The sequence below is a fragment of the Bufo gargarizans genome, chromosome 4 (genome assembly GCF_014858855.1).
Source record: "Bufo gargarizans isolate SCDJY-AF-19 chromosome 4, ASM1485885v1, whole genome shotgun sequence".
NCBI classification, from domain to species: Eukaryota; Metazoa; Chordata; class Amphibia; order Anura; family Bufonidae; genus Bufo; species Bufo gargarizans.
In genome coordinates, this window is record NC_058083.1 from 192237383 (window position 1) to 192252117 (window position 14735).

Consider the following 14735-nt stretch of genomic DNA (forward strand, 5'->3'; position numbering starts at 1 on the left):
TGCTATGGACTGTTCCTTTAGGCCCTGTTCACACGAGGTCTTTTGCTGGCGGAATATGGTGAGCATTCCCTACCAAAAAGCCGCCAGCAGCTGTGCTGGGTCTCTCCCATTATATTGGGAGGCTGCGCTGCATTTCATGCAGCCGCAGTTTACAGCCGTGATCGCACCAAGAAAGGACATGTAATGTATTTTGTTAGCTCAGTGTCCACACGGACTCTGCTGGGAACCTCAGTGTCCACTCGTGGCAAATCCATCCGTGAACTGGTCTGTGGCGCTCAGATTGAAAAATTGCAGCTGCTTGTGAACTAAGCCCTTAGACAGTTTGAGAGATCTGCCCCATTGTTCTACACATGTACTGATTGCAGAGCATTTACATTTACGGCTGCGCAGGGCTGTGGAGTTGGAGTCGGAAAAAAGATTTTGGATACAGCTTAAAAAAAAAAAAATATTAATATTGTACAATTTACATTCTAAGGAAGTTTAGAAATGTTAATAATGAAATATATTTATGTACCATCAATCTAAGGCTCTTATTTTATTGTCAGAGATGTTGCCCGTGTGGTCACTGCTTTGCCACCAACAGAGAGTAGTAGAGAGGTTGTTCTCTGCCCTCGGGGCATCCATGGAGGAGAATCTGAGTAAGGCAATACTTTTTGTGAGGACAATTTCATAGATTTATTATTATTAAAAGCATAACACAGTTTTCCAGTTATTACATATTTCCTTACAGGAATTTAAAGGGAAATTGTTACATAGAAAACATGTACAGAACTGGTGACATTTCCATTTTGAAAAAACATGTCCACCGGGCTCTCTCCAGCCTCTGTCCCAACCCGGGGACGCCAGGAGGCCGTAGAGAGTTCTGTAAAACAGCATAGCTTCCAGGACTGCAGCATTTGCGCAACTAAGTCGAAGGGAGTTACCAAGTTGAGTAACTCCGCCGCTTTAGCTTTCTCCAACCGCCTGCTGTCCCCAGGTTGGTATGAAGAGGCTGGAGAGAGCTCTGCAGCCATGTTTTCAATATGGGAATTCCTTATTCATGCCTCTTTGCCCTGTCAAAGCAGCAATAAAGAGCATTTTTTACATAATTCCAACCATTGACAAATACAGTAGAGGTCTATATCGCCTCACTGCCTTCCTCCCTATGCAGCCATGTGTTTTCTAGGTGACACTTTCCCTATTATTATTATTATTATTATTATTATTATTTTTATTATTATTAAAGCGCCATTCATTCCTTAGCGCTGTACATATGATAAGACGTATACATACATAATACAGACAATTGTACTAAGCATGAACAAGACGCGTTACAGACTGGTACAGAAGGAGAGAGGCTTTAAGTTATTTGTTTGTTTTGTTATTTGTTCAGAAATCTGCTTTATGTTCTATCCGAGCAGCCTGATTACTGATGATATGGTGAGAAAAAGCCCGATATTACCATTTTACTACCGGAGATTTGTTGTTACTAATTATTTATGAAGGACTCTGATAAAATAGAGCAGTCGGACCATTCGTGTACCGACTCCACAGCCCTGCTGCTGTGAGGCATGCTGCATATTGCACGATACCCATTGCCTTCATGTACTGCAGCACCATTGTGTATTGTATTGCATCCATGTATCTCTAATAAGCATGTGGAAACGTCAGTCTGCAAATGGACAGACAGATGGAGCCTGGCTGGCAGTGTCAGAAGTGGTCCCTTTGTGCTATGCTGGTTACTTGAGTGATGGCTTGTCTTGCTCCTACTTGTAATAGTGTATTCCCTGTAGTAGAGATTGCTGGGTGTTACAGTACATTTTATTGGCCATAGAAATATTAATGATCAGTCTTTTTATGCTAACAGCCTTTTATATTGTGAACTGTGTGGTTATGTCCAATCTCCGAAGACCGTTCTAATGGTAATGTCGAAAAGCTTTCCATGGATGAGGACCTGTGACACGAATCCGCTTAAGGGAACTGTGGATGTACACATACCAATGGGGCGCAGATTGTTGGAAAGGAAGCGTTTCTTCCCAGCAGTTGGCTGCTCCCTCAGTGAAGATGAAGCCCTGCATTTACATGCATCGATCTCCTTCACAGTACGAAGACGAGGGATGGATATTGTGATTGCTCATCCTCATACAGAATTATTGTTTCTGGGCAGCAATGGTTTTTGATGTGCCGGCGCGAACAACAGTATCACCTGATGAACAAGCGTTTAGTTCACTCATCAGGTGATCTGCAGCAGATTCAGGAATGAGCGCTCACAGGAACGTTCATTCCCCATAATCTGTCTGATTATCTCTCCGTGTAAAGATACCTTTACTGCTGTACAAGGAAAAAGTATAAGCGGCGTCTAGCTAAAATGTTGGTAGAAGACTCTCCCTTTCCAAGGTTTACGGCTGTATCTACCGAAAATGTATAACTTGACAGCTCCTTGGTGCACGCCACAATGGATGTTGCTGAGATTAATTTACACAATTTAAAGTGAACCTCCAGACAAATTTTCTTAATTAGTAAAATGGACCTAATAGGGTAATGAAGCATACATCCCAAGGTGGCTAAAGGGACATTCTGGTTGTGATCAGTGGGGATGCTAGCAGCTGGACACCCACTGATGTAAACACAATGTCCCTTTATTTCTTTTGCTATGGTCACCTAAGTGTGAGTTTCCAGGTTGTTCTCCACACTATAGGTCCTTTAAGAGGTTGCCTAAGAGTAGAGAAGCGTGGCTGCTTCCCTCAGAAATGGCGCCGTATCTGTCCCAGGGTTGGGAGTGCATTCTCAGCTGATTGAAGTGAGTCTGCGATACCACATTGAACCTGTGAGCCAGTGTGGTGGTAGTCTTGTCATTCTGAACTAGCCCTCTAACATGCCTGCCACCATTTACATGTTCCTTTTCTCTTCAGTTTTGCGTCATTGCGCCAGTATTCTGTTAGTCGTGCGTGTAAATGTTTTCAGGCATTTGTGTGTTTCTCTCTGAAATGCGGAAGAAATCAAGACTCTATAGACTGTTACTGTTATACATATAATTCAGATTGTCAAGTATTAAATGATCACTTCCAATGGATATGTGAGAGGAAATTGACATTTTTCTATTTTTAAATCAAGTCAATTTGAGAGAAACTAGATTTATGTTTAAAAGCTGAATGAAGTGACGAGATATTGCATTATCTGCCAAGTTGATTGGTAAACGGACAGACATTGCAGCCTAGCCCTAAATTGTTTTTAAAGAAGCCATGTCCACTGTTCGGGTTGTTTTTACTAAATACTTGTATTCCCCATGAGCTAGCAATTCTGGTGCATCTTTTCTTAGAACTGTGTTGTTCCTCTTATAAATGAATAACTGGGTGTTATCATTCTTCCTGTCAATGGAGTGTGTACCTGTACAGTTTGACACTGGCAGCACTGATTGGATGGTGTCTGCATACACAAGGACACACCCCCAACTGGTAACACCCAGTTGTCAGTTAATACTGGACGCTTTTTGCGTTGTGCCGTTTCACTGTTATTCCTGCTAGAAATCTGTGATTTGTTATATTATGGGGAATACAAGTAGGTTCCAAAACAGAAATGTCAGGAGTGCAACTTTGCAACTTGTCTAGATTAAAGGAATCTTTCCTCCGACACAAACAGAGCTCAGTAGTCAGGTCAAAATTATGGCAGTCTGCAATTTAGAAATGCAGTTATTTTCGGCGCATTGACCCATGTCCCACTTTCTGTGTAGTAACATCGACGTGGTGCAGTTAGTAACACATACGCAGATCAAGCTCCATTCATACACACACAGAACAGGACATTCCAATTTTTTTGAATTTTTCTGCCCCTTGCACGTGTGCCATAGCAGTCCTCTTACCAGCTGCATAGGGCTCATTGGGGGAATCTAGTATGCTGCAGACATTTCCTCCCAAGTACTTGGGGAAAAATGGAAAATGGATTAAGAGGTATGTTCAGTCCCCAACTTTTTTGAGAGAAGCTTTATAGTCTAGCTGCCCTTGGGAATTGTGGGAGAGTAGGAGCATGTAAGGCTACTTTCACACTAGCGTTTTTGCTGGATCCGGCACCGTTCAGCAAAAACGCTTCCGTTACTGATAATACAACAGTCTGCATAAACGCATCCGGTTGTATTATCTGTAACATAGCAATGACTGATCCGTCATGAACTCTATTGAAAGTCAATGGGGGAGGGATCAGTTTTCTATTGCATCCCATGACGGAAAGGAAACTGCAGCTTCCAGCGATTTTCTCTCCGGTATGGGAACGCAACCAAACAGAACGGATTGCATTTTGAAGCGTTCTGTTCAGTTACGTTTTGTCTCCATTGACGGTGAATGTGGACAAAACGGAAGCGTTTTTTTTTCTTCTTCTTCCAGTATTGAGACCCTATGACGGATCTCAATACCGGAAAATAGAAACACTAGTGTGAAAGTAGCCTTAAGGCTTGGTTCACATATGTGCCAGGGGAGTAACAGACTGCTGGAGTTCCCTGTATCTGGCATAGCTGGATACTGCCGTGCACCGCCAGAGCCCTATTCATGTAATGGCACCCGGCTGCTTATCGGCATATACCTGTATGCCAGCTTTCAGCCAGACTAATAGTGTTGCGTGCAGTGTTTGTTTTTTTTTTTGGTCCGACCAAAAGCCAGCATATCCTCTGCAGGAACAGCATGCTGGCGTTCACAGCGCATATGTGAACACACGAGCGATACGGAGTCAGGGTCTGTTTAGGGAAAAACGATGCTCATGTGCATGTACCCATTGAAATGAATGGGTCAGGATTTGAGCCCAAGGGTAAATGCACAGCCCACACACATTTTCAGCACAGATCCTGGATTTTCATGGGGACACTGAGGCTCTTCAAAAGGTAATTATTTTGGTTTAGTTTTTTTTTTTACATTAATAGATCTCATTTGTACTGTGATGTATCCTACATGTGATCCCAGTACTAAACAAGTCTAGTTTGTGGTAAAACCCCTTTTAAATGTTTCATACAGTTTGTGTATACAGATGCTATGCAGACCTACGTATCTCCAAGGTTCCAAGCTACAAACCAACATTGTCTGATGCTGCAGTCTGGCTCACTTTTATACGTCCTCCACCACTTTTGGTAGGGTGCAGATCAATGTGAATGTGACTGCACGTGGATTTTGTTTGTACTGTAGTCCTTGTCCATGGAGAAGCATTGGTCTGCATAGGAGCTGTAGACCCAGAACGAGAAAAACACATTTAATCAGGACTATTTGCAAAGTTGCTTATTTTCCATTATAGATGCATTGGTTGTGAAGGTGGACATTTATCTTCTAGATTTGTCTTGTTCTAATACCAAACCACTTGGCAAAAGTGTTTCACAGATCTGCCGTGTTGAAATACACTGAAACACTTCTAAAATCACAAGTATTTCTCACGCGGCTGTTAATTTAGCACTGTGATTGTGTCCTAATGAGAGGTACTGACCTGTTTTAAATATCTGATGTAATCTGCATGTTTCTAATGAACTGGTGCTTTTAATTCTTCACCCACCCACAATTTTTCGCAGAATATCGTCCTTGATATCATACTCTGGAAACTTGTGTTCAACCGAGACAAGCAGGGAGAGTCCCACAAGGTCACCCACCCCCCACAGGTTGGAACTTCACTGTTCATATGTGTTGGGCAGCCACAACGTTGTCCCCCTTATCGCTTCCATTAGCAGCTTAGCCGTGTCATGTGCCTTGTTATCTATGTGCCTCTTCATCTCTTCACTACATCTGCGTTTATTGAGGCTGCGAATGTGTTTTACGTGCATGATGTGTGGCTTTAAGGGATTGCATTGGTGGAAGAGCAGCTATTGCGTCTAATGTAAGCGCTTGCAATAAAGTCTCTCCTCAGGACTCTACTAACAAATGCACAGTAATAAACATAACAAACCTGTTTATTCCTGGTTCTGATTGATTTTCAATAATGCTATTTCTCGGTTTTGATACGTACTACTACCACATATAGATTTTTGCGGTATTGGGTGACTGTTCATATTCTGTGCCGTTGACAGTTCCCGCGGGTTACAAATTCAAGTATTGTGCAGTTTAATAAAACCCTTTTTTTTTTTTTGTTTCATAGGAAGCAAATGATCTCTGGGCAACGCGATTCTTGTCCTCCTTATGCTTCTGCAAAAAGAAGATCCCGAAAGCCAAATACATGCACTTGGCACAGGAGCTGTTGGTCGATCCAGACTGGCCCCCTAAGCCAAGAACAACTACAGAAGCTCAGCCCCCTGCCCTAGAGAATGGCAGCTATCAGATTGTCACAATGACGTAGCAGCCACTCGTTTTGGCTCTGTACTATTCTAATGGTTAAAGCGCTGGGTGGGATGTCTGCAATGCTTTGTGGAGCAGAGCCCGTTACTAGAACTTTCGTAATGGCTCCATTCACACAAGTCTGTGTACGGAATGTCTGAATGGATAACTTTGCAAAGACTTCAGAAATGAGTTCATTTTTTTTATCACTGCAGCACTCAGTGTGTTGATGGTGAAGGGAGCAGCAATCACATTTTGGGACCATTGGTTTTCATGCTTTCAAATACTGTAATAGTGATATTTTTTTTATTTTTTTTTATTTTTTTCAATCTCTCCTTCCTTCTAAATTCCCATAAACCCCAAATAAAAACAACTTGCAGGGAATAGTAACATGGCAGGAGGTTCTGGTGACCTGTCAATGTTGTCAAAACCTCAAAAGATATAGAAATTGTATTTTGTTATGGGGAAAAATGAAGTCTGCTTTTCCCGGCCAGTCTGTGTCCTGCTGAAAGTCTAGTGCCCCATCTCTTCTGACATGTGTATGCTAGTAACTGCTAGCATTCATCATGCAATAACTATTTTGGAGCATCTTTTTACTACGCTGTGTTGTGCCATTCATCTATTATTCCTCCTAGAAGTTTAATGAATTGCCAACTTTGCTTTACCAGTTGGAGGTATGTCTGCACAGTTAGCACTGATTGACGACATCTGGTAATACACTTCTAGTAGGAATAATAGAGGAACATAACGACATACAGTTCTATGAAAAGATGTTACAGAATAGTTATTGCATGGGGTATAAAATTATTTATTAATACAGATGTCAGGAGTGGTGACAGGTCCTCGTTAAATCATACATCTGCCCTACTTGTATGTCTGCATGAACTAAAAACTTGTGTTAAACACCAAAGAATCATTTATACCCCAGTCTGTACTTCCCATTAATTTACATTTTTAAGAGTCCATCAGAGGTTAATTTTTAGTTTTTTTTTTTTTCTAATTACACCTATTTTTCACAGGATATGTATTGCTCACCGAATCCATCAAGTGTTTGCACTAGAAAACATTTCTGAATTCTTTGGAATATGATTTAGAAAGCGAGTAAATGTTTTACAAATGTACAAATGAAACTTCTCTATTTTTATTTTTATTTTTTCCTGCTAGATCTATGCATTTCAGACCTTAGAGCTGTGAATTTTGCAGTGTTCAGTTCTGATACTGTCCATGAAAAAGGATCTGTTCCTCTTCTCTATGCTCATCCTCCAGGCACTAAAGAGTTAAAGATTGGCATAAACCACAGCACATTTGCACCTGTGCAAGATGCATGGGAATTTCTTGTCCGTTCTTGGACAGGAATTTCCTTAAAACATGTTCCTTAATGATCTAAACAGTATACAACAAGGATCAGCAACCTCCGGCATGCCACCTGAGCAGCAGCTGGAGTGCCAAAGGTTGCTGACCGACCCCCTGGTATACAACATGATATAGATAACAGTATTATCTTACCTTAATGTATATTTCTTGAGCAATTACATTATATAATACGTGCGGCGTGAGATACAGCAGGACTGAATCAATATTTTAACTTTTGTGGATTGCTTCAGCACAGTTCAGTTGAAGCATATAGTGTACATACACGTGTTTTCGCACCAAAAACCGCTTGTGTTATTGCAGTTTTTGTTGTGAATTTGATGCCACAGATATCGCCCCTTCATTGCAAAGGGTGAAATCTGGAGAGAGAAAAAAATCTCGCATAGAAGTGACATGCTGTGGTTTTCAAAATCCACACTGAGGGTGAATTTCCGCATGGATGGAAAAATATCAAAGTGTAAATGAGATTTGTGAAACCCCATACGCTTTGCTGGCTCTGTACTACACTGCGGTTTTACTTGGAGATCCACAACGTGTATTTTGACAGTGCTCGCCGTCACTTGCTTAACATGCGCAACCACTAGTTTGAGTGGAAGATACAGGGTGTTTCAGTTAGCTTGCACCTCCCTGTAAAAGCACTCAATTACCATTGTGGAATCTGAGTTGTGCTATTCAACACATTTACCTCTTCTAAATCTGCTTGTACAGTATCTTGCTAGGTTATTGGTTTACATTTTTTTGAAGGTCATTCTTACCTGTGCCTCTGTCATCTCAGGGACCTCTGTGTTCAGGGAGGATTTATTTTCTGTATGTATTCTGCACCCCATCCATGTACAGCTGTATAACCTGTCTGTGGACACAGGAGATCTGTGACCAGTCCTGATTTCCCCATCAGCGTGCATCTTTGGTTCCATTTTTATGCTAAATTCACTGGAGTACAAAGAGATGAGCTGTGCCATAGATCTGGTGGTAGTTTCTACCACAGACAAAAGGATTGGATAGGACAAATGTGTTTTTTAGTGGAGATCTCATCCTGGGGCCCTATTAATCTAGTCATACAAATTGGCAGTTTCTGTTGATCATCTTTTCAAATGGTAGCATGATGTCTGTGTACTAAAAAATGTAATCGCGCAGGTTGTTGTCGCTTGGAACTGCGTGTGTAGCATATAAAATGGGCTCTCTGGTCAGTTTATTCTGGTGTGTTGCTGGTGGGATCGTTGATATGAATGATCCCTCGGGCGACTGATCGCTGCAAAGTTGTCTTGTGTATGGCCAGCTACTTTACACGAACCAAGGATCAGCTGAGCAAACTTCCCACTTGTTGGCTTATCGCATCCTTCATGCAGCTCTAAAAATGCTCATTTGTGGGCAGCACATAGCTCTGTGTAAACAGGGATGTGCTGCCTACCAACGCTGGCACCGTATGGGGATGAACACTCGCAGTACCCTTGATTGCTGCATTTAAATGCAGCAAACAAGAGGGCAGTGAACTGAAATGAGGAAGTGCTATTGGCCGATGTAAAAGGGCCCAGAGAGCTACCCGACTCTACAGATGTAGCATTTGCCAAGCGAACAGCCATGACCATTTATGGGGCTGACCACTTTCTTATGAATTTTCAGAAGTGACCTAACCTTATGTGTACTGGCATGCGAAACTGTAAAGCACATCATTCCTTACCGCAGCAGGCACCTAGAAGTGTTTTCGCCCACCCACACACGCTGCCCATGGATCTCCTTGTAAACAGCACATGCACAGCTACAGGAGGTTATGCTGCCTAATATTTTAAAAAATTCAGATGCTTGTTGCTATAATAATGTTTTCCAGGTAGGTAAGCAATCCTACATATGAGGAAATGAATACTTAAAGGGGTTGTTGCACTTCACAGCAAAAAGCATGTATCATGTAGACAAAGTTAATGCAAGGCACTTACTAATGTATTGTGATTGTCCATATTGCCTCCTTTGCTGGCTTGATTCATTTTTCCATCATATACACTGCTTACTTCAAGGGTTTGCGGCCACTGCTGCAACGCAGATATGAGGTGGCCAGAACGGGAGCTGCTGTGCGTGTATGACTGTGTGCGCCCACAGTCCTCTCAACCAGAGAGGCCGGTTCTTCTTCCTGTAGTGTGCAAGCACGACCACCACTGCTGGTTGGTTGTAGCGGCGTTTTGGTGGCCGTCTGACGAAACTGACCCAAACGGATCCGTTCTGACACAGTGCAAGTCAACGGGGATGGATCCGTTTTCACTGGCACAATCTGGCACAATAGAAAACTGATCCGTCCTCTGTTGACTTTCAATGGTGTTCAAGACGCATCCGTCTTGGCTATGTTAAAGATAGAGCAAACTGATCCGTTCTGAACGGATGCAGATGGTTGTATTATCTGAACGGATCCGGTTAATACAGTGCCTTGTATTAACTTTCTCTACATGATAAATGTCATTTGCTGAAGTGACACACCTTATAAAAAAATATTTCCAAAAATATTTCCCCCGTAATGCTAGTCCCAGTGGTCCCGTTTTAGGATATATATGGTTGTTTCTTGCAGTTTCCAGAGCCATTGCTGATTATGCTTCACACGGAGCAGACAAGTTGTCTGCATCTTGTGTGGCTAAAAAATGAAAGTGAAATAATGTTATTCCTGTTGATTAATTCAAAGTCTGTTAAAAGCTAAAGTGCATATCTGCGGCAACAGTTCCAGTAGGAGCCTCAGTTGCAGATTCCAGCAAAAATAATGGATGAAATATTGTTCATGCAGAGAGTTTCATCCAGCAAAATGCCAGTATCCACACAAGAGCTCAATGGACCTTATTATTGTCAATGGGATCCAGCGGGTGCCAGCAGTGCCCAGCATATGCCAGATTTCGGTATTCTGTTGCGGCACAGGAATTTTAGCACAGATGTGAACCTAGCCTTAATGCATACGGTAGGGATACATGTTACTTCCAGGAAACATATCTACAACCCCCACCACCTCTTCAAAAGGAACCCATACTACAGGCAGCATAAAGTGGAGACAGGTGAGTTGATTTCAGTGGTTTGTCATTTATAAGGTAAAAGCAAGTGGTTGCTGAGAACCAACATCACAATCATTGCAGACTGGGCCTGGAAAAGTCCTGGCCACCTGAGAAGAGTCCTGGTTATTCATGAATCCCTGCTCTCCTGCTAATGACTGACAGTCTTCTACTGAGTTTTATCCTTTCTCTCTAGGAGAGAACTGCCAACCATCAGCAGATAGACGGGGAGAGCAGAAGATTTGGAATGACCATGACTCTTCTCAGGTAGATTTGACTCTTTTCAAGGCCCGGACTGCAAGGATTATGATGCTGGTTCTCAGCAACCACTGACTTTTAGCTCATGAGTGACACACCGCTGACATCGGCATTTCTTTTGCTAATTTATGCTGCCCACAGTGAGGTCAGCATGAAGTTGATGACTGGTTCCCTTTTAAAGTTCTATTTGTGTGTTTTTTTTTTTTTTTTTTTTGGTTTTTTTTTTCTCTCTATTTTTTTTTATTTTTTTTTTACACATGAAATATCAAATAAAAATGAACTTCATACTTGTCTATGTATGTAGATATTATATAATGACTTGTACAGATGTGTATATATTAGTATGTACAGTAAATTTATCTAGCAATCCATATGGTAGGAAGGAAAGTAACCTCTACAGTTTCCAAACAATCTTTTTTAAAATTTCATGTGTTTTTTTTAATCTATTGTGGACATTATTCAGAAATTAATAACTGCAGTGGGAATAATAATGAATTTCAGAGTTTTCGTGTGAAGATTATATTTATTCAGTGACTGAACTTCTCCTTGCAAGCAAGGGGTGCTAACATAATACAAGTGGTTTGCGTGTGTATGGTGCTGGTTTGTGGTCTCCAAACTTAACCCTTTATGTGCCTAGAGATTTTCATTCTGTCTGGCAATGAACTGGCGTTTTTGTTGGACTGCACCACAAAATAAGGTAACAAGGAAAAAGGCAGCTCCGTTTCTTTATAAGGGCTTTACAGAGTGGCCTTTTAACTGTTCCATGTTGATGCAGGCTCACCAACAGCAGTAAAGTTTCTGCATGAAATATTCATGGACTAGTGAAGCTGTCTGACAAAACTGTGGTCATTCTGCAAATTGCAGTCCCCAAGTCGAACAGTACAGTAGCTAAGCAGCTAAAGCATATGCCACCCCCTCCCCTTTTCTAAGTTGTATACTTAGGCAAAGTGTGTATATTTTGCTGATTAAAATGAGCGCACAAATGTATAAAAAGAATTCTAGCTTTTGCAACAGAAATGTGTTAAATATATTAAAATTATTTTTCTTGTATTGTCTTAGAAATAAATATAGCATCCCTCAGGGTTTTTTATTTCAGTTTTACTTAAGTTCCTTTCATTGACTCTTAGCAATTGCTGAAGTGCACTGCAGAAGGCAGATGGTTCTTCTCTGTTATACCTATGCTCTGCCACAGGAAGTTAGTCTTAGTTATTGTAACTGTACCTCTAAGGTTACTGCATCAGTGCCTAAGTTTTGGCCAAATGGTGATAGTTTTTAATTTATACAGATCTGTAAATATTTCTTTAGGTACTGCAACTGTAATAAGAACTCCACCCATACATTAGCAAAGCTGCCCCTACATCTTTAAAGGCAGTTGACCGAGAACCTGTTACAAATGACTCCCACAAACACATTTGGCTGAGCTTACATGCGTTTTCAGTGAGGAACAGGAAATAAGCCCCAGCCAGACCTGACCGGTTCTTCTTTCCCATAAGGGGAGAGTAGGGACACCCTATACACATTTAATAGTGGGCCTTTCTGAAACATAGGTGGGTTCGGCTGACTAATGTCTAATTCTGTGGGTACCTTTAAAGGCCATATAAACTTTCAGGGGCAATTATATTTTCTGGTTGCATTTTACAAATTTTGGGCTTAGTCTTTTTTTTTGTTGTTGATCCTTATTAATCAGTTTCAGCAGTTTTTGTCCTGCAGAGTTACATTTCAGCCTGGCTGCAGTTTTATAGTTTGTTTTACAGTCCCATCATGTTGCTCTTCTTAGGCTATGTGTAGCCCTTATCTCTGAACCCCAAACAGCTCCTAAATGCTCATTTAAGCCATGTTCTTATCTAGATAAGAATTTAGGTATAATGCGTGTTTATGAGCTGTCAGGAATTCAGAGAGAAGGACTACACATAGCTGTAAGAAGAGCAACATGACAGGGACTCAGTGTAAAACTGAAACTATGATACTCTACAGCTAGGCTGAAGTTTAACTCTAAGAAAAAAAAAAACTGATTTAAGATCACTTTTTATAAAATGATTTTCACCCAAAATTGGTAAAATGCTATCATAAAATGAAATTGCCCCGAAGCTGTTTATAGCCTTGAAAGACCTGTTAGACCTTGTCTGTTTTAGCAAATAGTTGTATTGATGAAATAATTCAATACTTTTTTTTTTTTTTTCTTTCTTTACTGTGTGTTGTGCTATTCCTCTTTTATTCCTACTGTTGATGTATGAATGAATTGATGACTGCATGTTACCAGCTTGGGGCAGTGTTCTGATACACTGACTTTGTCCATTCAGTGCTGACAGTATCAGACTGTGTAGGAACACTCCCCTTTGACAGCTAAGTCTTACTGATTCCATTGTCAAGATCTTAATTAATATTCAAGAGGAATGACACAATGCAGCATTATAAGAAAAGATGTTCCAGAATTATTTTATGAGGAATAAAAGTATTTACTGTAAAAGACATTGCAGGAGAGCTAACAGGTCATCTATAAGTGATGGCCTTCCTTACAGATAAGCCATCACAATCGTGTGAAAGCTCCTTTAAGAAACAATACACCAGGTTTATAATGGTGCAAGCAATGTACTAAAATTACTATTAGCCACTCTAAACTGTAAAATAAAAGTACTATAATATAAAGAACTGGTCTGTGGTTACTGTGCATGAGTGGCACAAACTCATTGTTCTTCCCTAGTATAGTTGCTGCTCTGGCAGTTCTGTCACTGCAATATGTGATAGCAGATGATGAGATTTGTGTTGCTGCTAGTAATTTCATGCCTTCACTGCAGAATTCTGCCTTCAAAAGTCACAAAAAGTAGCTTTTGCATTTTTTTTTTTTTTTTTTTAACACCACTCACTCCAGTTTTCATATAAGGGTGGGGTTAGCTAAGTTAGTATGTTTTACTCCAGATTTATCACAAAGTCACACACACAAAAAAAATCACAATCTCATTCCAGTTGCAGGGTGGAATAGGAAAACGGGAGAAGCTTTTGAAGACAAAACTCTTTGAAGACAAGAGTTCGGTTTAAGTATAAGACAAAAGCAACTCGGACTCTTGCAAAATTGACTTCAAATACTCCCCTCATGATAATTTTCCCCCATGAACTTTGGCCTAAATATTAGACTTGACTAATTCCTGTTGGTTTGTCAAGGCCGTTTACATTTTCCTTGGTATTCACTGTACCTCTAGAATAGCAGTCTATAAGTCACTTAACTCTAAGCAATACAAGTTAGTGTGTGGTAAGGTATTCTGTTATGTGCTCTCTCATTTGGTTTAATCCATACATGATTGCTAATGTTAAATTTAGCTCAGTTATGAGAATTCTTTTCTTTACAGGAAACAGTGCTGCAATTAATTGCCTACCAAAATGCTTTTTCTTTGCTTATACAGTTTATCCCCGTCTTGGGGAAGGGGGTGGGTGGAGCTTGCATTTTCTATATATTTGCTTATGTATGTCTTGATTGTTGCAATAATTTATTTTATTTATTTTCCTCAGTTGTTCTTCAGACTGTGTGAATCTGTAATATGTATTCTATGTGTTCTTTGTTTATTGGCAAATAGTCATGCAGCATCCTTTCCATATAGAGGGTTATGTCCTATCCTCTTTGCACTGTGGGACATGCATATTTAAGCACAGAGCCCATTTACCTGTGTTGATGATGCATTGCACATAGAGTAACATGGCTTGTGAAAGCACAGACCAAAGTGGAGACCTCCCTAATGCATCAAATTTCACTGACTTCTGGTTCCATTGGCCAGCAGCAATTGAGATGACACGAGTTCAGTCGATTTTTATGTTGATGTTAATCAAGGCCTCAGACTCCTTC

General features: G+C 40.8%; 1 protein-coding gene across 1 annotated transcript in view; it reads left to right on the forward strand.

The window, feature by feature from the left end:
* The window catches only part of ATP13A3 (ATPase 13A3), a 143039-nt gene extending 133640 nt beyond the window's left edge, over positions 1 to 9399 (forward strand). Inside the window, exons 32-33 of the mRNA XM_044289425.1 lie at positions 5519 to 5605; positions 6079 to 9399. Of these exons, the coding sequence (XP_044145360.1) occupies positions 5519 to 5605; positions 6079 to 6276 (285 nt within the window). The 3' untranslated portion in view covers positions 6277 to 9399. The remainder of the gene's footprint in view (positions 1 to 5518; positions 5606 to 6078) is intronic.
* The last annotated feature ends 5336 nt before the right edge of the window (positions 9400 to 14735 follow it).